Genomic DNA, 24,035 nt, shown 5'->3' on the forward strand with positions numbered 1-24,035 from the left:
TGGCAAATGTCAGTCAGATCTGAGCCCTTGGTGTAAGTGTTTCGGTGTGTTGAATTTGTATCAATGATTTTTCTATAGGTTTTTTTTTCTGTCCTAAATAGAGAGTTGAAGTCTCCCATTAGTTTTCACGTCATCTTGGTGAACTTTGTTCATGATTCTTTCGAGTGTGTTCCAGAATTTTTTGACATTTTCCGTGTTTTTCTTATTTTTGGTGTTGGTGGGAGCATGTGCATCGATGAGTGTATATTTTTTATTGGGGGTCTGGATGAGCATAGTCATAAGTCGATTGTTGACGGGTGTGATTTCTTTGACAGAGTTGCTGATAGATCTGTGTTCGAAAAATGCCGTGCCAAAGATTGGTGCGCATTTCGCTACCTTTTGTTGTGTTTTGTTTTTTAAGATGCGATAGTTTCCGTAATGCAAGGTTTCATTGTCAGTTAGTTGTGGTTCTTGAAGAGCAAGGATGAGAATTTTTTGTCGGTCGATTTCTTATGCGAGATTATTTAATTTTCGTGTTTGGATCTATGTATCGATGTTTAGTTTTCAAATGCATGTTTTCTGCTTGTAGGGAAATTTACCAGAGATCTTCCATATTCTCTGCCGTGCTAGCCTGGACTCCCCAGAATCTGAAAATCCAGCTGCCGCCTATTGGCGGGTGGGCTGTGTACCACCTGGTGTAAAGTTGACTTTGCTTGCACAGTTCATGTTTGCTTGTATTTCATTGGTTTGGCCTGGGTGATACGAGGACCAGACAGTACCAGAGGGTGTTCAAGCCTTTGGAAGCAAATATTTTCAGCCCAGCTCATTGAGCTAACACAGTGGCCAGAGTAGCAGTGATTTTCACTGAGACGTGTCTGGATTTTGGGTTCAACGGATTGAGTAGCTGTTCAGGATTGTGGTAGTATTTGGTTCACCCCAAGTATTTGATTTCCCTTGTACCACCCATATGTGGGAGGCTTTCCCCTATCCGCCACATGGGATTATTATTATTATTATTATTATTATTATCATCATTATTATTATGTCATCAGCAAATGCTGTATGGTGTATCTTCCCACCACTAAAATATATGTGTATTGTTCGATTCAATATTTCTATCACATAAATATTGGTTATAATTACATTACATTGTTGCTAGTAGACATATTTCTCACTTTTTCGTAGACAGTTGCTAAATGTTACTCCATCAAAGGAATTATGTGCGAAGCATTGTTGCAATACAGACATTCAAATTATCCGATATCTGTAATTTCATTTTGATGCTAGATCATTCTAATGGGATTCAGCCAGTCAGTCTTAATATGGATATCCGACTACAGCCCTCATCACATGATAGACTGGGTAAACCACTTTCTTAATCGGACTGCTGAATGTAGATCACTTATCTATGACAGGGCCCGAATTCTTACACACTATGGAAAGTACTAATACAATGTGCTTATTATAAATACGTTATTTAAATATAAATATATGAAGTAATGAGATAAGTGTATTTACAGGAGCAGAGCCCCATCCATAATAGCACAGCAGTGCAAGATTGGTTTCAGGGCCAAGAGAGGATAAAGCTGTTGCCGTTTGTTCCACGATCACCGAACATCAACCAGATAGAGAATATGTAGGCAGAGGTAACAAGGTCATTGCCATGTGGACCTACAAATGCAAGCGACCTTTGGACGAATATAGAAAATGTATGGTGGGAAGTAAACCATCACGCTACACTATCGATGACATAATGAAATCAATGCCGCTGCGCCTTCGAGAAATCTCACGTAATGGTGGTGGGTGGGTTGGTTACTAAAAGTATACTCGTCCTCAAAACCCATGTGGACAGTTATCTGATAATCGGTCAAGCTTTGCTTTGTCACAGCTCTTTAGCATAAAAGTCCATTTACTTTCAGTCTCCTCCTTACAGTAATTGAAAAATCTCATCCACTCGACGCCAACTGAGGATTTGATTGGTGCATGTGTTTTTCGACACACAGTAGTCGTCAAAATCACTGGAATCAATGACTGTGTGTGTGTGTGTGTGTGTGTGTTTGTGTGTGTTCACACACAGTCTGAATCAATACTACTAACATTAGACAGACAATAAATATTGCATCAAATATGACTGTAAAGTATTTTAATGCAATGGGAAGTTACAAACTGAATTTTTACCCAACCCACATCATGCATATTACATTAAGTAAGTAAGCTGTATTAACTCCATAATATCATTAGGAGAGACAGTGTGCTCTTGTTGTCACGGCTCACGACAAGTGCAGTGATCAGCAGTGCCCAATGCCGCCGCGATTTGTTTATGTTAGCTGAGCGTGGACACTGGAGCAGACGCTTCGCCATAAACAGAAAGAAATCGCCTTGGCTCCGACTGCAGGAGTGGACATCACTGCCTGCGTGTTCTTATAGTAACCAAGTCCGCCCCGGTAGCTGAGTGGTCAGCGTGACAGACTGTCAATCCAAAGGGCCCGGGTTCGATTCCCGGCTGGGTCGGAAATTTTCTCCGCTCAGGGACTGGGTGTTGTGTTGTCCTAATCATCATCATTTCATCCCCATCGACGCGCAGGTCGCCGAAGTGGCGTCAAATCGAAAGACCTGCACCAGGCGAACGGTCTACCCGACGGGAGGCCCTAGCCACACGACATTTCCATTTTATAGTAACCAACATGAGACTCTACTCACAGGTGCCATGGAGGAATTGCAACGGGTATCATGTCATTAGTCATCAGAATATTTACCAGTGATGAAATGTCCACTCTATTTGAATTAAAAAAAAATGGGAACTTTCTCACAAAGTAATGTGAGGTGATATCAAAATTTATACTATATATGAAGGTAGTATCTGTTCCCGAAAGAACAGTTACTGTTGATGACCATGCAGCTTTCCTTAGAATGAAATGATAATTAAATGGACACTCTAGCTGCAAACAGGCATTGATATACTTCATTGGGGACATGTTGAAAATATGTGCCCCGACCGGGACTCGAACCCGGGATCTCCTGCTTACATGGCAGATGGTCTATCCATCTGAGCCACCGAAGGCACAGAAGATAGTGCGCCTGCAGGGACTTACCCCTTGCACACTCCCCGTGAGACCCACATTCCCAACATGTCCAGACGACTACATTCGTAGGATATTGCAGCCCTTGCCACCCACAACTTTGAGACGAAACTATAGTCATTTCCGAGGTCCCTCACAGAACACATCAGCTGTATCCTTCTTGACAGCATAACTGAAACTTGGCAACAGTGCAGAATATGTTTGGAAACTCTGTGACCGACGAGTTACTTCCTTACTGGGCCAATAAGTAAGTCAAAGACATCCCACCTGTTCACTAGCTCCTAGGTAATGTGCTTGCCTGTCAGGTGTATGCTGCCTTTGTTCGCTTGTAGCAGAGCTACAAGCAGGCAGATACAAGCTCAATAAGGGAATCGTAAGACAACGCTCGAGCAAATTTCGTCTTGCTACTTTTAGTACCTCTTGGTGTCGGAGCGAAAACCTTACGGAACTGCAAAATTCATAATACCACTTTTTTTTTCTGCTGTCATATTTTTAGTTGCGAAAACATAATTTTATCTATGAACTGCCACATTTTCATAATACTAGCGAATAAAACAGGACATGAAGTAAATACAGAACTTTTCGATGTCAAAAGTCGGTAATATCCTACTAATTCGTGTTAAAATAGGCTCAATCGTCTTACAGATACTTAATGCTTTATTAAGATAGACTGCCGTCATGATGTTTCCGTAGTAAGCTGAATTTAATTTGTATTAGTACAGTGAATATTTTCATTGAATTTTCCATCAGTTTACTGAACACAACAATAATCATCAAAGAGAAATAAATCAGCAGCAGAATTTCCTTTTGTGATATCTAAAACAACCTGACAGTGCTAAAGTAGTTTCCAAATTTTACACCTGTAGAAACCTACTGGTTCTAACAATGTCATTAAACCAGTGTAGTTTGAAGAGTATTTTCGTCTAGAAATGAATTGCCTTGACAGTTGATCGACAAAGAGCGGGAAAGGTAAAATTTTACGAGTATATGACGAGAGGGACAAGTGCTTGAGAGAGGACTTCCCAATCAATACAAGTGCCTGAGTGACGACTTTCCTATCAATCTCCTGGATAGTTTTGTTTCTCAAATCAACAGAGTGCATTATCAAGCAGTAGCACAGGTGATGTAGTTTATTCGGTCGACTTCCTTACACTACGACCGAAAGGTCTCTCAGTTGTTGGCAACTAATTCCAGCTGTGATGCACACACCCCTTGGGGCAGAATTCGTAGCCCAAAACACATTTTTGGAGCAATCAGATGTAAAATATTATGTTCACACTACCCTTTGCTCGAGTTTACGTCTTTTGGTGGGGCTCAGCCTTTCATTTCTTCTTAGGAAGTTAATGATAAAGGCATCATAACTCGTCACCAGTAAAAGTACTGCATAGGAATGCTCAATGAGCGACCTGATGACGTTCAGTAATAGTCACTCCGTTGATTTTTGTTGTTTCGAATTAGAGCATGCAGTACCCCTTCCGCCAGACTTCTGAACTTTGCCTGTTGAATGCAAATGTCGCATGATGGCTAAATGGTAACCCATCACATATATCAGTAGTCGAGACTTCCTTAATGCGGAAAATCATTCATGCCATAGTGATATTTGTTGAAACAAGAGATATCTACTTCTGGCGTATTTTTCCCAAAAGCACTCGCTCGACACACAGTTCAAATCTTTCTAGCTGCCAACCCTGCATTCACCCCTCTGTTGTACCAAAAGTAAATATTGCATTGTAGATGTTGCACCTTTTACCACTTGCGACTCAATTTTACAATGCTTAACGGTAGTTCATGATTTTCCTCTATGCAAAATCCAATGCTTAACTGTAAGATGATAACTAGAACTTCAAAATTCGAAAATGACAGTTGATACATACACTGACAGCGTTGCGCTGCGTTCACCTGGGCGGCGCCGGATTTTAAGTGGTTTATGGCATCTGGCCGGTGGCCGGTAGCCGGTAGCCGCTGCAGCGCGAGGGAACACTCGAGCTTAAGCTGTTGTGATCGCGACGCAGCCACGAGCTGTCCTGCGGAATTGTTTCTGGAAGTACTTGTTATTGCTGGTGGGTAGAATGTGAAGCGAATTATCTTCAATGTTCAATCAGACTCATAACTTTAGACGAGGGCCAAAATGTGGTAAAAATTTAGTTTAGAATTCACGATGATTACCAATAGACCATGGGTTCACACAATCCGACAACATCTAGGAAGTAGACAACACTTCCTCCTGACACTTCCGCATCTTACAATGTTGCCAGATTGTGCAGATGGCCGGACTTAGAGTTGTCAGGGGCGGTCAGTTTTATTGGCCACCTTAAGTGAACGACTCGAACTTAGTCTCTGTAGCGGCCGACCGGCGGTCAGTTTTTATGTCTTAAGACTGTACAAGACCTTCCCACTCCATCAATCCAGCATCATCTTCTCCAGGCTTATCCTATCCCATCAGAGACTAGGCCACAAGTGAAAGTAGCCATGTCATCTACTATCCCTGCTGCAAACACTGCACAGATTTTTATGTCATATGACAACCAACCAGACATCTACCAGAATGAATGGGCACCGCCAAACTGTGGCCAAAAACAAAGCTCTCCTCCCAGTGGTGCAAAATGGAGCTGAGCCCAACGTGGTCAAATTCAATGGTTGCTTCAAAATTTGGTCCACCTGGATCCTTCATTCAGCCAACAGCTCAGAAAATTTCGCTGAACAACTTCTGAAATTTCGGTTTCACTCTGTATATTTTTGTGCTTGCTTCACTTTGGTTTAGAAGGATTTTCTTTTGTCCGTGTAAATTATCAAGATTGAATAAGTGGGAGAATGGCTAGAATGCAGTCTTTCTGAAAGAATAGCATTATCTACTCAAGTAAAGAAGCTGTAACTGGCCCACCAAGCCCTGTATGCTTCAGAGTGTCTATCACTTGTCAGGAATGGCCTTACAGACAAACTTGAATTCTGAGAGAGTAAGGTATGAGGAATATATGGTTACCAGTTAAGAAAGGTAACAAATGTGACAGAAAACCAATTCAGGAACTCCACAAATACCATGAAAAAATCTTGGATGTGGCTTGTCTTTTATGTCTACAAGATGCATCCCAATGGGTTGACCAGTCAGTGTTTCGCATGCTAGCAAAAGAGGAAGACCCATTGACCATGGTTGATGGAAGTGATTAAAAATCTGCAGCAACTAGGGATACAGAAAGAGATTTAAAAAGACGAGACAATGCTTAAGCAAGTGAGGTTCCATGAAAAACCTCAGAGGAAGATGACGTGCTCTCTGGACAAAGGAGAGAAAGGAACGGTACAGCTATGTGAACATCAAAACTCATTCCAAACACAGTAATTGATCATTGTGGTGTTTAGTTGGCCTGTACAAAACAACAATGAAATAATAAAAATCTGTGATTAGTTGCTGCAGAGGTTGAATGCCTGCCAGAGGAGGTGGAGTTAGAGGACCGTTAGTGGGTGGCTGTAGGGCACTGTGCTCTCACGGTGAGTGCACAACCACCTTGTGCCACTTGCATACGGCAGCCAATAGCGTTCCCTGTATCTGGTATAAGGTGGCCGCCCAGCGCACAAATGGTCTGTTTAGTGCTCATGCTTGATACTATCAGATCACTGAACTAGAACTGCTTGATAACTACCTAGCTTGTCACCCAGTTATTTTCTTGGGTCATGTCTTGGATTTATCTCTGTGCTTCTTTGGGCCTTGTTGTCATCATTGGATAAAGGCTTATCTTAGTGCCTCATTGTCAAGTAGATTGTTTGTCCTTGCCCTGGTCTGTTGTTTGTCCACAGTCTGTCACAGTTCATTGACCTAACATTAGTTTGGGTTACTCTTCTGCAGACAGCTGTCCCTCCTGGTGGCTTCCTCAATTTCTGCTGCAGCTCTGAAGTGTGCACAGATATGTGGATATAACAAAAACTGTTTGTTAAACTTTAAAGGTTTATTTATTTATTTATTATTAAAGCTTTGTTTATTTATAGAACATATTAAACCGGTATCTGAGACTTTCATAACTTGTTGACTAAAGTCAGCTGGTAGCAAACTTTAGTCTTTCCTTTTTATGTACACATTTAATCATACACTCAAAAATGAATGCATTGTAATCAATGTGACAACCCCACTGCATATCAACCCAGGTCAATAAATAAAGATTAAACAATAAACAATAAATTAGTAAGAATTAAAAACGGTATGTGCTATAGAAAGATTGCAACACTAAGTTATTATCAGAGAGTGAGCCACAGTTCATCCCAGAGTAACCCAGAGAGCATCCCAGAGTGCCCCAGTGGCTGTGTGCGCCGCCATATTGGCGGGTGACCTTGAACGAGTTTCACTCGGCCGCCGCTAGAGCCTGGAGGATCGCGCTATAGTTTCAACTAAGCGCGATCTGCTGGCAAAAGTGTCTTTTCCGGCCGCCATGTTGGATTATCAGCGTTCTGCTTCCTGCCGCGCCCAGTGTGGTGGCGCTTATCAGTAGTAACTTCCGCAGTACAGGCAGCTGCACGCTCATTTCACTCGAGGCAGCAGCACTGAGCACACAGCCACACCGTACAGGAGGAGAAGATATACAAGAAGATCAAGATTGCCTGTGTACAAGACCGTGGGTACATTTAGTGTTACTCCTAATAATGTAGCACAAGAAGAGCTATTAAATGGACCTATTACTTTTGTAGGAGCTAAGATTCATTTTTCTTGTACAACTACAGAGGTTGTAACTGGTAATAGTTGGTTAACTATTGCTATTGTAAGGGGCCTCAATTAGGTTTGGAGTCCTATTATGATAGAGACATTATTTGTTATCGTACCTGTTCTATTGGAGTTCAGGGCGACAGGAATTATGGTACAGCAGTTGTACTTACAGATAAGCCATTTTGCTTATATACAAAGAACAGGAGACGTGTTAATGCTATTTTTGTTATATATTAAACACTTGTACACATTGATCTTGCCAAAAGCCGAGAAGCGATTCTTCTTAGTGTTGTAGCCCACAGGGGCACTCTGGGATGCTCTCTGGGTTTCTCTGGGATGAACTCTGGCTCACTCTCTGATAATGACTTAGTGTTGCAATCTTTCTATAGCACATACGGTTTTTAATTGTTACTAATTTATTGTTTATTGTTTAATCTTTATTTATTGACCAGTATGTAGTTGTCAATCATGCTTATCTATCTCGTGAGATTTTTTTTTTTTTTTTTTTTTTTTTTTTTTTTTTTTTTTTTTTTTTTTAATGCCACACTGTTAACTCATATCTCACTACCAGTCACTGCACACACTATACACACATTGTTTCATCACGCACACGCACACGCACACACACACACACACACACACACACACACACACACACACTAGTGATCTGTGGGCCATTTTCTGTACTGCAACTTCCTATTTGCTATCCTGAAAAATGGAGTCAGCATCCCTCTATAATGAGTGAAACATTGAGCTCAGGAAGAGGAAGAAGTGTTAGTATTGTGCTGTGCATAGCTTGGGGGTAAGTTTTTCTAGAAAAGGAAAAAAAAGAAGGGAAAAAACATAGTGTGAAGGTGTTATGTGGAATATTGGAGGTTTTATAATCATTATTATTATTATTATTATTATTATTATTATTATTATTGTTGTTGTTGTTGTTATTATTGTTATTATTATTTATTTGAACAGCTTTTTTAACCAGACTCCTACTCTGTTTTGTCTAAGTAATCCTTCAATGCATAACAGATACTTTTTAGCTGCCATTTTAAATACGTGTATTTTTGCAATTTTTTTAATCTCTTTTGGTAATTTATTGTACAGTTTTATTCCTTGATAGAAAACACTGTTTTGAGTTTAATGTTTATTCTTTCTTGATAAATGTAAGTTAAGTCTAACTCATGTTCCATGGCCATGGACAGAGCTGTTTGTGCAGTAATTTCCAATGTTATTTTTGATGTATACAATTGATTGGTAAATGTATTCACACGGAGCAATTAAAATCCCCAGTGTTTCCAACAGATCTTTACAATAAGCTCGACTAGTATTTTTGGTTATAATTCTTATGGCTACTTACTGGAGATTGAAAATTGTGTTCATATTTTGTGCATTTGTTTCCCAAAACAGAATGCCATAGCTAAGAATTGAGTGTACATATGAATAGTATGTAACAAAAAGACGCTGCATACTACTGTATCCTTGATATTTTCAAAGCTATTACATGACTTTTTTGAAAATCTGGGAAGCTAATGCTATGATACTGCCATTTATCCCCTTTAACAGGCTGCTGTAATATATGTATTTCATGAAATTTATTTGCAGTTCTGATTACAAATAACCATCAGCTATATGAGGGAATAATGTCAATGAAATTTTGTGCCGAATCAGGACTCGAACTCCGATTTCTTGCTTTACACGAGAGGTCGCCTTAATGACTTTGGCTATCCGTGCACGACACGTGGCCAGACCCAAACTTCCATATATATCTTCGTTCCTGCATCACAATCTGACACTTGTACACACATTATGTAATTCCCATACAGGGAAGGAGATTTTAATTGAAAGTCACTGCCTGCTATTTGTGGATGAATACGACATTGCAATACCTGTGTAGTTAAGAAGAACGATGCAGTGTTCCTTCGGACGTGCATGCCCAAAGGAACATTGTATTATAATTCTTATCACCACAACTATTGCAACATCATAAATACATATTTGTTGATTTGAATTCCAGTACTTCAACTTTAAAAATTTTTCTGGGAAGGGATAATTGAAATTCAGCTTATTAACATGTAAATACATAGGCTTACAATGATAATACAGTGGTTTAGCTAATCCAAATACTGAAGAAGCAAGTCCGTGTAATGAACAATTGTGACCATCAGATTCACGAGAGTCATAAATTATTGCATGAAAATAATTTGTCAATGAAGTGTGAATGTGGAGGTGCGATGGATGTAAACACAGTGAAATGGAACAATGTGTACTCATGACTAAGGCAATTAGCATGTGTATGTCACTTCCTGTGCATCTGCACTTCAACAGCCCAGTAGCAAAGGCCACAATGATTATATTATTCAGGTCTGTCCACAAGTTACTCCATTCGACGAGAGTGATAGGCATCGGTCGTGTTGCCATAGGTTGCAAACTCATTGTGATTGCTGTAAAATTTTTTTACAAGTGACATGCCCACATTTAAGCTTTTGAAACTACACTGCCAAAAGTGATGGGATATCTCCTAATATCATACCGGACTTCCTTTTGCCCAATGTAGTGCTGCAATTTGACGTGGCAAGTCCTCTGCAGAAATACCGAGTCGTGCTGCTACTATAGTGTTCCCAGTGCAGGATTTTGTACGCTGACTGACCTCTCAATTATGTCCCACGTGTGTTTGATGGGATTCGTGTCAGATGATCTGGATGGCCAAACCATTCACTCTAATTGTCCAGAATGTTCTTCAAACCAATAGCGAACAAGTGTGGCCAGGTGACATAATGCATTGTCGTCCATAAAAATTTCATCGTTGTTTGGGAACATGGTGTCCGTGAATTGCTGCAAATGGCCTCCAAGTAGTCAGACATCCAGAGGACCCAGTCCATATGTAAACACAGCCCACTCTATTATGGAGCTACCACCAGCTTGCACTTTGCCTTGTTGACATCCCGGGTCCACGGCTACGTGGGGGTGTGCACCACACTTGAATGTGCGCCACACTTGAATGTGCGCCATCAGCTCTTACCAGTTGAAATTAGGACTCATTTGACTGGGCCACAGTTTTCCAGTCATCTAGGGTCCAATCGATATGGTCATGAGCCCAGGAGAAGTGCTGTATGTGATGTCGTGCTGTTAGCAAAAGGTACTCGCGTCTGTCGTCTGGTGATGCCCACCAATGCCATATTTGGTTGCACTGCCACAATGGACATTTCTGGAGTTATTTAACACAGTGTTGCTTGTCTGATATCACTGACAACTCTATGCAAAAGCTTACCAGATTTTTCAAAAAAAGTCACTTAATAGCTGACACTTAACAGCTGTGGATCATAAAATATTGAATTCTCTAATGACTTCTGAAATGGAATGTCCCATGTGTCCTGCTCCAGCTACCATTCCGCTCAAAGTCTGTTAATTACCACTGTGTGACCATAATCATGTCAGAAAACTTTTCACATGAATCACCTGAATACAAATCACAGCTCTGCCAATGCACTGCCCTTGTGTATGGAATGCTACTGCCATCTGCATTTGTACGTATTGCTAATGCACGACTTTCACCACCTCAGTGTGTGCTTATCGAAACATGCACAGAAAAAACAAAGGGATACAATACTCTGTGTATTTAAATGCACTTTCCATAACTGTCAATATTATGAAAAGGATAGATTGGTACTTACCATATGGTGGAGATGTTGAGTAGCAATTTATCCTTTTCGCAATATTGTCATTCCATCCCAAATTTTCCACTATTCTTTACTGTCACTTGCCATTGTTCTGTACTAAAGCAAAAACAATAGGTTTCACATGTAATGTCTTGTAAGTGTTTATAATGAGTAGGTCCAATATTTTCTTTCCTCCTCCTCCTCTTTTCCTCTCAAAAGTATCTTTGCAGTCAATGAAAGCCACACAGAACGTAAAGTCCATACTTTCTTTCACAAAGTGTCACATTTTGTTGAAAATGGTAATTGTTGTATTTGTTTCCCTTCCAGGTGGGCCAGTTGCTTAGCGCAATGAGAGATGAACTTGTGAAGCTGCTGGTGGATAAGATAAAGGACCCACAGTTGGACCTAGTGACTCACGAGCGAGGAAAAGTCATCATCTCCACAATTGTCCGTCTTATCTCGAAAGACTGATGTTCCGAGAAGTCCTACGAAGGAATTACCTAATTTTTATAAACTACTGTATATTTTTTCTTTCTTTCTTTCTTTCTTTCTCCACCCTTCCCCTCCCTCCTTTCTGTCTACCGTGATAAGAACAGACTGACACTACTGACATTAGTAATATGCCATTGGATGGTAGTAATCCCTTGTACATAGATGCCTATTCTGATCTTTGGATTCTGCTTCTGTGACGTAACTGTGCAACAAGGTTGGAAATTCTCAACAATCTCCTGCCGTGTTTTCCACCAATTAGTAATCTCTTTTCTCTGATATAATATGTGTTGCATTGCTTAAAACATAACTGATATTGGCTTCTGATATCAGTATTACATTGGAAAACAAAAAATGGACAACATGTGATCATATGACATTACACAGATTGTAAATAGACATACGGAAAAAAGAAAAGAACTTTACAATTCAACAAAAGTGAGACATGTTTCAGACAGTCGAGAGTATCAGTTGGAAAAGCATAGTAGACACTGTAAAATTAGTTGTATGTAAAGTGTGTAACTAGTACTGAAATGTTAGTATATATTTTTGCACTGTTTACATTGTAATACAATAATATTATTGTTGAGGTGCCTTAAATGTACAGTTTATGATGAATGTTACGGGTAAATTTTGCAGAGCCAATTATGAGCATTAATTAAATGTTTTGAATGGCCATTTTGAGGCATATTGCAAGATAATCTTGTATGTTGAATTATTTATTACATTTTTGTACCTGTCTGTTTTTGAAGCTGAAGAACGCCTTTTATGTAAAAAAAAAATCGCTGTGAACAGTTTTAAATTTGTTGTTTGTTGTTTTTGAGGGGAATGTATTTATTTATGGAATATAGACAAATAACTGAAAAAATGAAAGCTTTAAACTGGAATAAAAGTCAAAATCAATAACATAACATACTGCATGTCATTTGTTTTATACTTTGGCACTTCCAATAATTCATCCATAGCTCTGGTCCTGTTCTGATACATCATTGTATTAAGGTTTCTTGTGGACCTTTGTCTATTTATTACCTTTTCAAAATGTTGTTTTTTACCTGCAGTTCAGTAAAACTTTACTGACCTGCTAACCACACCCACATGTAGGCACATGTAACATGTACATGAGCCAATGGTGACAAATTGCTTTAGACACACTTCCCAACATGTTTACACTGTTCTCCAGGGTTAGACCACGTTTTGTGGCTAACAACCAGATTGATAGAGCTTTGTGGCCACTCACCATAATTTAACATAAAGCTTAAATCGGCTTATACCCCTCTCCTGCTTTCCAACCACGAAGCTCTACTTCATACCTTACTGAACTAACGCTCTCTAGAGAATTGTGGCATAGTGACACTTAGCTGTACTTAACATTAGAAATGTAGATGTGTTCAGAATGACCTTTTGTTTTAGATGTGACTTTTGTTTCTTTTCAGACAACAGAAAATCCAGGGTGAAATAATGAAAAGAAGACACATTAGGTTGCAGACAGGCACAAGTAAGACACTTACATAAAGCTTTTGGCCACAGCCATCATCAGCAAAAGAGAAACGCACACCATTCATACATACAAGCAAGCACACCTCATGCACACACGGCTGCCAACTCCAGCATCTCAGGCCATAATGCAGCTATCACGTGGGATGCAAGCAGCAATCTGGAGGGGGCGAGGAAGAGGAAGGGATAGCAATGTACAGGTGGGGGGAGAGAGAGAGAGAGAGAGAGAGAGAGAGAGAGAGAGAGAGAGAGAGAGAGAGAGAAAGAGAGAGAGAGAGAGAGAGAGACTGACTGACTGGTAGACTGTGCAGGAACTAGAATGCCCATAGGTACAGCAGAAGGAGCTTTTGGGGCAATGAGGTGGGAGAAAAAAGGAGCAAAACAAGAGAGGAGTGTAAAAATACTGATGGATACATTGGCAGATGGTGTCAACTAAACAGGATGAGAGACGAGAATGGGGATAAAATGTTAGGACAGAGGGGGTGTAAACTGTTAAATGGGGGGTGTGCGGACTGTATGTTACCATAGATTGAGGCCGGGATAATTACAGGAGCAGAGACTCGGAGACTGTTTTGTAAGGAAAGCTCCAATCTATGCTGTTCATTAAAACTGTTAGTGGAGGCAAGGATCCATATAGTTTGGGTAGTGAAGCAGCCATTGAAATAATATAACATCAAGCTGCATGTTGTGCCACTGGGTAGTCTAATTAGCTCTTGGCCACAGTTTGGTGTTGGCTATTAATCCTGGTGGACAGCTTGTTGGTAATCGTACCAATATAAAAAGCTGTGCAGTGATTGCATCAGAGCTGGTAAATGACACGACTACTTTCGCAGGTGGCCTGGCTCCTGATGGGGTAGGATAAACCTGTTTCAGTACTGGAATGGGAAGTGCTGGCTGGGTGGATGGGATGGGTCTTGCACATGTCTTTCACAGGGGTATGATCCTTGTGGCAAGAGGTTGGGACTGGATGTGGGATAGGGATTGACTAGGATGTGGTGGAGGTTGGGTGGGCAACGGAACACCACTTTAGGTGGGGATGGAAGTATCTTGAGTGGTTTAATTCTTCCAGTCTGGGTGGTACTGGGTGACGAAGGGGACAATCCTTTGTGGCTGGTTCATGGGGTGAGGGGAGGATTGGGGGTGTGAGGGGAAATTGCACAGTTAAACTACATCTACATCTACATCTACATTGATACTCCGCAAGCCACCCAACGGTGTGCGGCGGAGGGCACTTTACGTGCCACTGTCATTACCTCCCTTTCGTGTTCCAGTCGCGTATGGTTCGCGGGAAGAACGACTGTCTGAAAGCCTCCGTGCGCGCTCTAATCTCTCTAATTTTACATTCGTGATCTCCTCGGGAGGTATAAGTAGGGGGAAGCAATATATTCGATACCTCATCCAGAAACGCACCCTCTCGAAACCTGGCGAGCAAGCTACACCGCGATGCAGAGCGCCTCTCTTGCAGAGTCTGCCACTTGAGTTTGCTAAACATCTCCGTAACGCTATCATGGTTACCAAATAACCCTGTGGCGAAATGCGCCGCTCTTCTTTGGATCTTCTCTATCTCCTCCGTCAGACCGATCTGGTACGGATCCCACACTGATGAGCAATACTCAAGTATAGGTCGAACGAGTGTTTTGTAAGCCACCTCCTTTGTTGATGGACTACATTTTCTAAGTACTCTCCCAATGAATCTCAACCTGGTACCCGCCTTACCAACAATTAATTTTATATGATCATTCCACTTCAAATCATTCCGCACGCATACTCCCAGATATTTTATAGAAGTAACTGCTACCAGTGTTTGTTCTGCTATCATATAATCATACAATAAAGGATCCTTCTTTCTATGTATTCGCAATACATTACATTTGTCTATGTTAATGGTCAGTTGCCACTCCCTGCACCAAGTGCCTATCCGCTGCAGATCTTCCTGCATTTCGCTACAATTTTCTAATGCTGCAACTTCTCTGTATACTACAGCATCATCCGCGAAAAGCCGCATGGAACTTCCGACACTATCTACTAGGTCATTTATATATATTGTGAAAAGCAATGGTCCCATAACACTCCCCTGTGGCACGCCAGAGGTTACTTTAACGTCTGTAGACGTCTCTCCATTGAGAACAACATGCTGTGTTCTGTTTGCTAAAAACTCTTCAATCCAGCCACATAGCTGGTCTGATATTCCGTAGGCTCTTACTTTGTTTATCAGGCGACAGTGCGGAACTGTATCGAACGCCTTCCGGAAGTCAAGGAAAATAACATCTACCTGGGAGCCTGTATCTAATATTTTCTGGGTCTCATGAACAAATAAAGCGAGTTGGGTCTCACACGATCGCTGTTTCCGGAATCCATGTTGATTCCTACATAGTAGATTCTGGGTTTCCAGAAATGACATGATACTCGAGCAAAAAACATGTTCTAAAATTCTACAACAGATCGACGTCAGAGATATAGGTCTATAGTTTTGCGCATCTGCTCGACGACCCTTCTTGAAGACTGGGACTATCTGTGCTCTTTTCCAATCATTTGGAACCCTCCATTCCTCTAGAGACTTGCGGTACATGGCTGTTAGAAGGGGGGCAAGTTTGCGGACCTGGTCTGGGAGATAGTGTTTGTCTGTGAATGCCTTGGTGAGACCCTCAGCATACTAAGCAAGGAAATTCTTGTCACTGCAGATACACCATCCCCGGGTGCCCAGGTTGTATGGGAATGATTTTTTGGTGTGAAAGCCCTGACAGTTGTTGAAATGCAGGTTCTGTTGGATGTTTTGAGGTTTAATGTCGACAGGGGTGCGGATGGAGCCATCAGAGCAGAGGATGTCAACGTCGAGGAAGATGGTACACTGGGTTGAGGAGGACCACGTGAAGTGGATGGGAGAGGATGCGTTTAGGTTGTGAAGGAACGAAGGTAGGGTGTCATGGCCCAGAGTCCAGGTTATGAAACTGAACCAGACTAGGGGTTTGACATTTTGAGAGGCCAGGAAGGTCTCCTCTAGGTAGCCCATGAAAAGTTTCATGTTGGAGGATGTCATACGGGTGCCCATGGCTGTGTCGAGGAATTGAGGTAGTGGGTTTGGAGTCTGAGGGCATTTGAAAATAGTTGTAAGACCATTGGCATGAGGTATGCTGGTATATGGAGAGGTAGTATCAACAGTGATGATGATGATGATGATGATGATGATGGATCCAGGTGGTAAAGGTGTGGGGATGGCGGAGAGTCACTGAAGAAAAGGGTTGGTGTCTTTGACATGGGAGGCTGATTTACGGGCAATTGGTTGGAGGTGTTTGTGAATGAGTGCCGAAATTTTTTCAGTGGGGCCACAATAACCAGCCACAATGGGGCATCCAGCATTGTTGAGTTTGTGGAGTGTGGGATGCATGTAAAATTGGTTGCCTGGGGTATCAAAAGGGTCAGGAGGGAAATGGATTCAGAGGAAAGGTTCAGGGGTGGGGCTAAGGCTTTGTGCAAGGATTTGAGATTGTGTTGGACTTCTGGGACGGGATCACCCTGGCAGAATTTATAGGTGGAGGAATCAGATAACTGGCGGAGGCCTTCTGCCAGCTAGCCTCTGCAATTCATAACACTGTTGGAACCTTTGTCTATAGGTAGGATAATTAGGTCAAGATTTATTTTGAGGATGTGCATGGCTACTCCTTCTTCTACGGAAAGGTTGGTGTCCTGAGGAAGGGACCTAGGGAAGGAAAGTGAGACTAAATAGGAGGTAAAGAATTCCTGGAAGGTGGCCAGCAGGTGGTTAGGTGGGAAAGGGTTGGGGGGCTCACAGTTGGGGGATGATGTGAACTGGGAGAGGCAGGGTTCAATGTTGGAATTAAGGTGGTTTTGGTACGAGGGATTGGTGGCAAAGAAGTGCTTCCATTGCAGGCCCCATCTGTGAGGGCCAGGATTGGCAGAACCTGAAAATGTGTTGGCCGTTGTGAAAGGGGGTGGGGATCCAGAGAAAGAAATCTGTACAGTTTGGCTGTTAAGGGGGATTCCAAAAGGCACCATTTGATAAACAGGATGTGGGACTGGATTTTAGACAGGGAAAGGGATACTTTTCTCAACTGGTGCAGAAAGATGGAGCAGAGGTCCATTGTGGCAGGAATGGTGTAAAGGAAACAGGAATGATGTAGAAATGGGCAAAATAGGTGTTGATGGTCATGAGAGGAGCCGCATAAGTGAAAAGATGTGTAAAAAACACATAAAGACATTCAGAAACACAAACATGTGCAAAAATAAACACAGATATGTAAAATTTTGCACAAATATGTGAAACCACATATTTGTGTCTTGTGTCTGTATATGTGTGGATGGATATGTGTGTGTGTGCGAGTGTATACCCGTCCTTTTTTCCCCCTAAGGTAAGTCTTTCCGCTTGTGTCTGTATATGTGTGGATGGATATATGTGTGTGTGTGTGTGTGTGTGTGTGTGTGTGTGTGTGTGTGTGTGCGCGAGTGTATACCCGTCCTTTTTTCCCCCTAAGGTAAGTCTTTCCGCTCCCAGGATTGGAATGACTCCTTACCCTCTCCCTTAAAACCCACATCCTTTCGTCTTTCCCTCTCCTTCCCTCTTTCCTGATGAGGCAACAGTTTGTTGCGAAAGCTTGAATTTTGTGTGTATGTTTGTGTTTGTTTGTGTGTCTGTCGACCTGCCAGCACTTTCATTTGGTAAGTCACTACATCTTTGTTTTTAGATATAAAAATATATACAAATACATTAAAAACATACAGAAACATGGGGCTGTGGGATGATTGGGGGGGGGGGGGGGGGGTGGCATTAAATGCTGCATAAACAGTTCCTGCAGTCACAAAATCCATGTTGTGCAAGGACATTTGTTGATACATTGTGGCTCAGAGGTAGATGCGATGTGGAAGGTGGTGAATAAACACAGGAGAGAAGACAGAGAACAGACACTAAGAAAAGCAATGCTATAGAGAAGAGTAACAATGGAAAACATCACAGGCTTGTAGGATCAAAGAAAAACCATTCAGCAGAGTCAAACAATGGAAACTCCAGTGTAGGAAAAGACAGATTGCTACTTACTGTGAAGACGATGTGTTAAGTTGCAGGCAGGCACAATTAAAAGACACTTACCTAAAGCTTTCAGCCACAGCCTTCATCAGCAAAAGAGAAAACCACACCGTTCATACACACGAGGAAGCACTCTTCATCCACACATGACCACCAACTCCAGCACCTCTGGCCAGAATACAACTGTCATGTGAGATGCAAGCAGCAATCTGTAGGGGGCAGGGAAGGGGAAGGGATAGTAGTGTACAGGTGGGGAGAGAGACGAACAGTGTCTGGTGGAGTGAGCAGGGACTAGAATGCCAACAGGGGCAGCATCGAGAGGTTGTGGGTCAGGGAGGTGGGGAAAAGGAACGAAACAAGAGCAGGGTAAGATGGGAGTGTACGTTGGCAGAGGGCAGCAAATAAACTAATTGGGAGATGAGATCGGGGAGGTGATGTTAAGACACGAACCGCTTCCTTCACTGACTCTCCCCTAATCATAACCCCTACACACCAATATCCCTCATGCCCATGGTCTTACCACTATTGAACACTACCTTTCCCAACATCCTTCAGACTCCAAACCCACTACCTCATTCCTTATACACCTTACTAACCCACAACTACTTCTCTTTGAAGTGAAGGTATGTAAACAAATCCACAGCAAAGCCATCGGCATGCGCATGGCACACTCATATACCAACTTTTTATGGGCCATCCAGAAGAGATGTTCCTGGCCTTTCAAATGAAAAATCCCTAGTCTAGTTTTGTTCATTGATGATATCTTCATGATCTTGACTCGGGGCCAAGTCGCCCTACCTTCTTTCCTTCACGGCCTCAACATCACCTCTCCCATCCGCTTCACTTGGTCCTCCTCAACCCAGCGTGCCACCTTCCTAGATGTTGACCTCCTCCTCTCTGATGGCTCCACACCTCTGTCCATATTAAATCCACCAATTACCAACAGTACCTGGATTTCGAAAGCTGTCACCCCTTTCACGCTAAAACATCCCTCCCATACGGCCTGTCCACCTGGGGATGGCATATCTGTTGTAACAAGAACTCCCTTGCTCAGTATGCGGAGGGCCTCACCAAGGCCTTCACAGACAAGCACTGTCCCCAAGACCTAGTCCACAAACAGTTTTTCTATGCCTTTTCCCCTCACAGCTCCCAATCCTCCCACCAGCCACGAGGAGGTGTCCCTTTCATCTCCCACTACCATCTCAGACTGGAGCAACTCAACCACATCCTTTGGTTACTTATAATCATGCCCTGAAATAAGGGACATTGTACCCGAGATACTTTCAACCTCGGCTAAAGTGGCGTTCCTTTGCCCACCCAACCTCCACAACATCCTAGTCAATTCCTATGCCACTTCCAATCCCAACCCCTTGCCACAAGGATCACATCCGTGTAGAAGACACAGATACAAGACCTGCCCAATCCACTCACCCAGCACTTCCTTTTCCAGTCCTGTCACAGGTTTTCCAACCCCTTCAGAGGCTGGGCCACCTGTGAAAGCAGTCATGTTATTTACCAGCTCTGCTACAATCGCTGCACAGCTTTTTTTATTGGTATGGCTACCAACCAGCTGTCCACCAGGATGAATGGCCAACACCAAACTTTGGCCAAGTGCAAATTAGACTACCCTGTGGCACAACATGCAGCTTGATGTGACATACTGATTTCAGTGGCTGCTGCACTACCCAAGCCATCTGGTTCCTTCCCTCGACCACTAACTTTTCTGAACAGCATCGAGTTATCTTTGCAACATATTCTCACTCCTGTAATTATCCTGGCATCAGTTTATAGTTATATACTGTCACCATACCCTGCACATAAGTTTCCCCTCTTTGTCCTATCATCTCGTCCCCATTCTCATATCCCATCTTGTTTATTTACTGCTCTCTGCCAATGCACCCGTCCATCTTTTGCTTCTACTCTCCTTGTTTGCTCCTTTTTTCTCCAACTCCCTGCCCCACAGCCTCATGGCAGCGTTTGTCTCTCTCCTCACCCGTACACTACTATCCCTTCCCCTTCCCTCTGTGACTCAACATCTCCACTATATGATGATTAGCAATCCATCCTTTTCATAATATTTTTATTTCTTTTCAGTTAGAGACCTTTGACTGTATTCATTTCTTTTATTTTTCACTGTCCACCCAGAACCCTCAATACTGGCAATATGTATTCAGTGTGTGCAATGGATTCCTTATCTAATGTTGCTGCTACCTAGTACATACTCTCCTGTCTATTCCTGAAGCTGCTGTCAATCAGTGATGCTAGTTTACTCAATCTCCACCAGCTGGTGGATGGAACAGTAGAGTGGTCTGTCTTGTTACATATTAAACATACCTTTATTTATTTATTTATTTATCAATGTAGGAAAAGACATTTCTACTTACCATAAAGAAGAAGCGTCAAGTTGCAGACAGGCACGATAAAAGACACTCACATATAGCTTTCAGCCACAGCATTTGTCAGTAAAGAAACACACACACACACACACACACACACACAAGGGAGCACAACTGACGCACATACGACTACCAACTCCAGCATCTCGTGCTGAGCTGGCGGTCGCGTGTGCTTGTGCGCACATCTCTGTGTGTGTGTGTGTGTGTTTTTTTTTTTTTTTTCCTGACAAAGGTTGTGACCAAAAGCTATATGTGAGTGTATTTTAATCGTACTTGTCTGCAACTTCTCGTGTCTTCTTTACAGTAAGCAGCAATCTATCTTTTCTTACATTGTTGAATTCCTACCTGGTGTTTCCATTGTTTGCTTTATGTATTTATTATCTCTTTGGCCTTCAGTGTGAGTATGCTATTCAGCCACTAACAGTTGAAATTTGAGTTTCTGTAACCTAGAAATGAACATGATTCATTAAAGTAACTAAACATTGTTTCTTCATTATTGTGTAATTTCTAAACCTGGGTCCTTTTTTTAAAAAAAAGGAAAAAAACCACCCTGATGAAAAGTCAATGGTCAGAGTTTCAAATTGCCCACTAAAATAAAATGACGGACATCTACGTGTTGCTCTGTCATTCCCTATTAGAAGGCTATTAATACTTCTTGGGAGTGGAACCCTAACATTATCAAGGCCCGAAAGGAGTTGTTCTCTGTATTGGTCATACTTTGGGCATGTGAAGATTCAACGATTAATGTCCATTCCCCATCCCCCACATCTGAGCTGTTGCAACCACAGCATTTCTTGACTGCAAATGAAATAAATCCAAAAGAAAACTGCTGTGATTAAATCTCATTCTCATGATTGCAGACACAGATATGCAGTGTACAGACATGTTGTGAAACTGCAAGTTAGGCATGTGGGGTTGTATTCGACTATAATATTTTCCTTTAGTTATAGATAATGTTTTCCATTCCTCTTCCCACTGTGATCTGACACCCATTTCAATTTAATGTAATAAGTCAGATATCAAGTTACCTTATACTAACAAGGAGAGGTCCTGAGTGGTGGGATCTACTTTTTGAAATCGTGTGTACAGTGATGTACGTTAAGGTTCCAGGTATCACACCATCCAGCCACTCACTCTGGTGAATCCTCGTTTGCAAGTAGTAGATGAAAAAAGATTTAGGAATTTCACATGCTGCTCTGCAGCTTTAACAAGTGGTCGTCAAACAGACTAGTTGCTCAGCATAATGGTTAATGTATAGGCACCACTTGAAAATGTCGTGGGCTCGAATCTCGTCAGGTGCTTTGAAATTTTTTTTTTTTTTTTTAAATCTTTATGAAACTGAGTTTGAATGTTATTTTTATTCAAATTATTGGTTTAAAAATTATGTTTTTATTTCTATTGCTTTGACATATTGATGTAATCACTGTATTGACTTTGATTGAATTTCTTCCATTTTATCATTCTATTTTTTTGTCCATGTTATTGCTTGCATTCTTCATTTTGCCTGAGTTTTGTTTTATTTATAATCCCTTCTCTGTTTTAAATCTTCATCTGTTTTATTTTGTTCACAGTGCAGTAAGAATTTATGTTTTAATGTTTGTATGACAATTAACATCCAAAAAATGTACATCTTGTAACAAAAATACATTTTTGACACCAGTGCACAGCCAATGTAAATAGATGATTTCAGCTTTAGTTTTGTAACTGATACATTTGCAGTTTAAAATGTTTAAATATTATCTAAAAACGTGTTTTTGTGTGTGTATCGACCTGCCAGCGCTTTTGTTTGACAAGTCACATCATCTTTGTTTTTAGATATTTTTCCCACGTGGAATGTTTCCCTCTATTATATTCATATGTTTAAATATTATGATAGATAAATAAAAGAATTAATCCACTTGCACAAGGATTAAAAATGATAAGAAAATAAGAGAGCAATTGAAAAAGTTAATATGGTGGTTAAAGTGACGTGACAAAGGAACAAACATAAAAAATACATTTAACTCAATTAATTGAACAAACTAATGGCTAAAATAATTTCCTGTAAAGATTTTAGAAGAAAACATTTCAGGGCACCTGATAGATTCAAACCCGTAACCTTTTATATTTGAACATTGACCATTACACTGTGAAACCATTCTGTTGAACATCTCGTCTTTTAAAGCTGTAGAGCATCTGGCAAAATTCCATTTTTTTTTTTTCTTTTCATAGCTTACTCACAAATGAGGGCCAACGAGGGTAAATGGCTACAGGGTGTGATACCTGGAACCTTAACCTAGACCACCACACAGATCATTCCAGAAAGGTGATCTCATCATCGTGGACCTCTCTTTTAAGAGGGTTCCAGATATGGCAACTCCCTTGGCCAACAGATGTGCAGTTTTGTTATACAAAGTGCGTGCATGAGCTTTAATCTAAAGTATACAAATATATATTTGTTTCATCATGAACATTCTGTTACTGTGTTAACTATGCCAGTAACAAGTTTATTGGTGTTTTACCCCAGTTTCTTCTCTCTATGGGCCTAATGACAGTTTTTGTAATAAGAAATAATCACAATCCTTTTGTAATTTTGGGATAAAGAGTACTTAATCACCTTCATGATCGCTAGTGCTTCATTTCTGCATGAAGCAGCTGATGAAGAAAACTTATGCTGTTCAAAGTTACCCATTCTTTCACGCACCCGACGTTACCTTTTAACACGATTCTCGAACCATCCGCATATATATGTAAAGCTTCGCTCACTTTTTCGTGGAAATATGTACTAGTTATTGCTTTAAGTTTACTATCAATGCGTGCACAAAATTCCAAATAAAGCACTGTAACCAAGGCCGTGAGGGGCAACTGGCTCTTCATACATAGAAAGTCTTCTTGTTGGCATAATACTTTTCAAAAGATGATTCACTGTCTGGAAACTTCTAAAGACTGGAAGTCGATATAATATTCTGTTGTATAAGATACTGTGCAGCATTACACCTTTCGATGTGATCTGAAGTTGCCACATTGCATTGTTATTGCCTTACCGTGTGGCATCTGTAATCCATTGTTCTCGAATGACATATATAAATGACTACGGTTGACGAGTGGGTATGCTGCCGTATTTAATACACGACACCTTTTATAGACAACACATGTATTCTGCATTGAATCCTTTGCTGATGGCAGTTCATTATCACTGAAAATTGTATTTGTCATGGATTTCTGTAGCACTTTGGCATC

General features: G+C 41.3%; 1 protein-coding gene across 1 annotated transcript in view; it reads left to right on the forward strand.

The window, feature by feature from the left end:
- LOC124551227 (putative ATP-dependent RNA helicase DHX57) overlaps nucleotides 1-12,742 on the forward strand; it is a 239,536-nt gene extending 226,794 nt beyond the window's left edge. Inside the window, exon 23 of the mRNA XM_047126220.1 lies at nucleotides 11,727-12,742. Within this exon, the coding sequence (XP_046982176.1) occupies nucleotides 11,727-11,870 (144 nt within the window). The 3' untranslated portion in view covers nucleotides 11,871-12,742. The remainder of the gene's footprint in view (nucleotides 1-11,726) is intronic.
- The last annotated feature ends 11,293 nt before the right edge of the window (nucleotides 12,743-24,035 follow it).

This window comes from Schistocerca americana, chromosome 9 (assembly GCF_021461395.2).
Source record: "Schistocerca americana isolate TAMUIC-IGC-003095 chromosome 9, iqSchAmer2.1, whole genome shotgun sequence".
Lineage (NCBI taxonomy): Eukaryota > Metazoa > Arthropoda > Insecta > Orthoptera > Acrididae > Schistocerca > Schistocerca americana.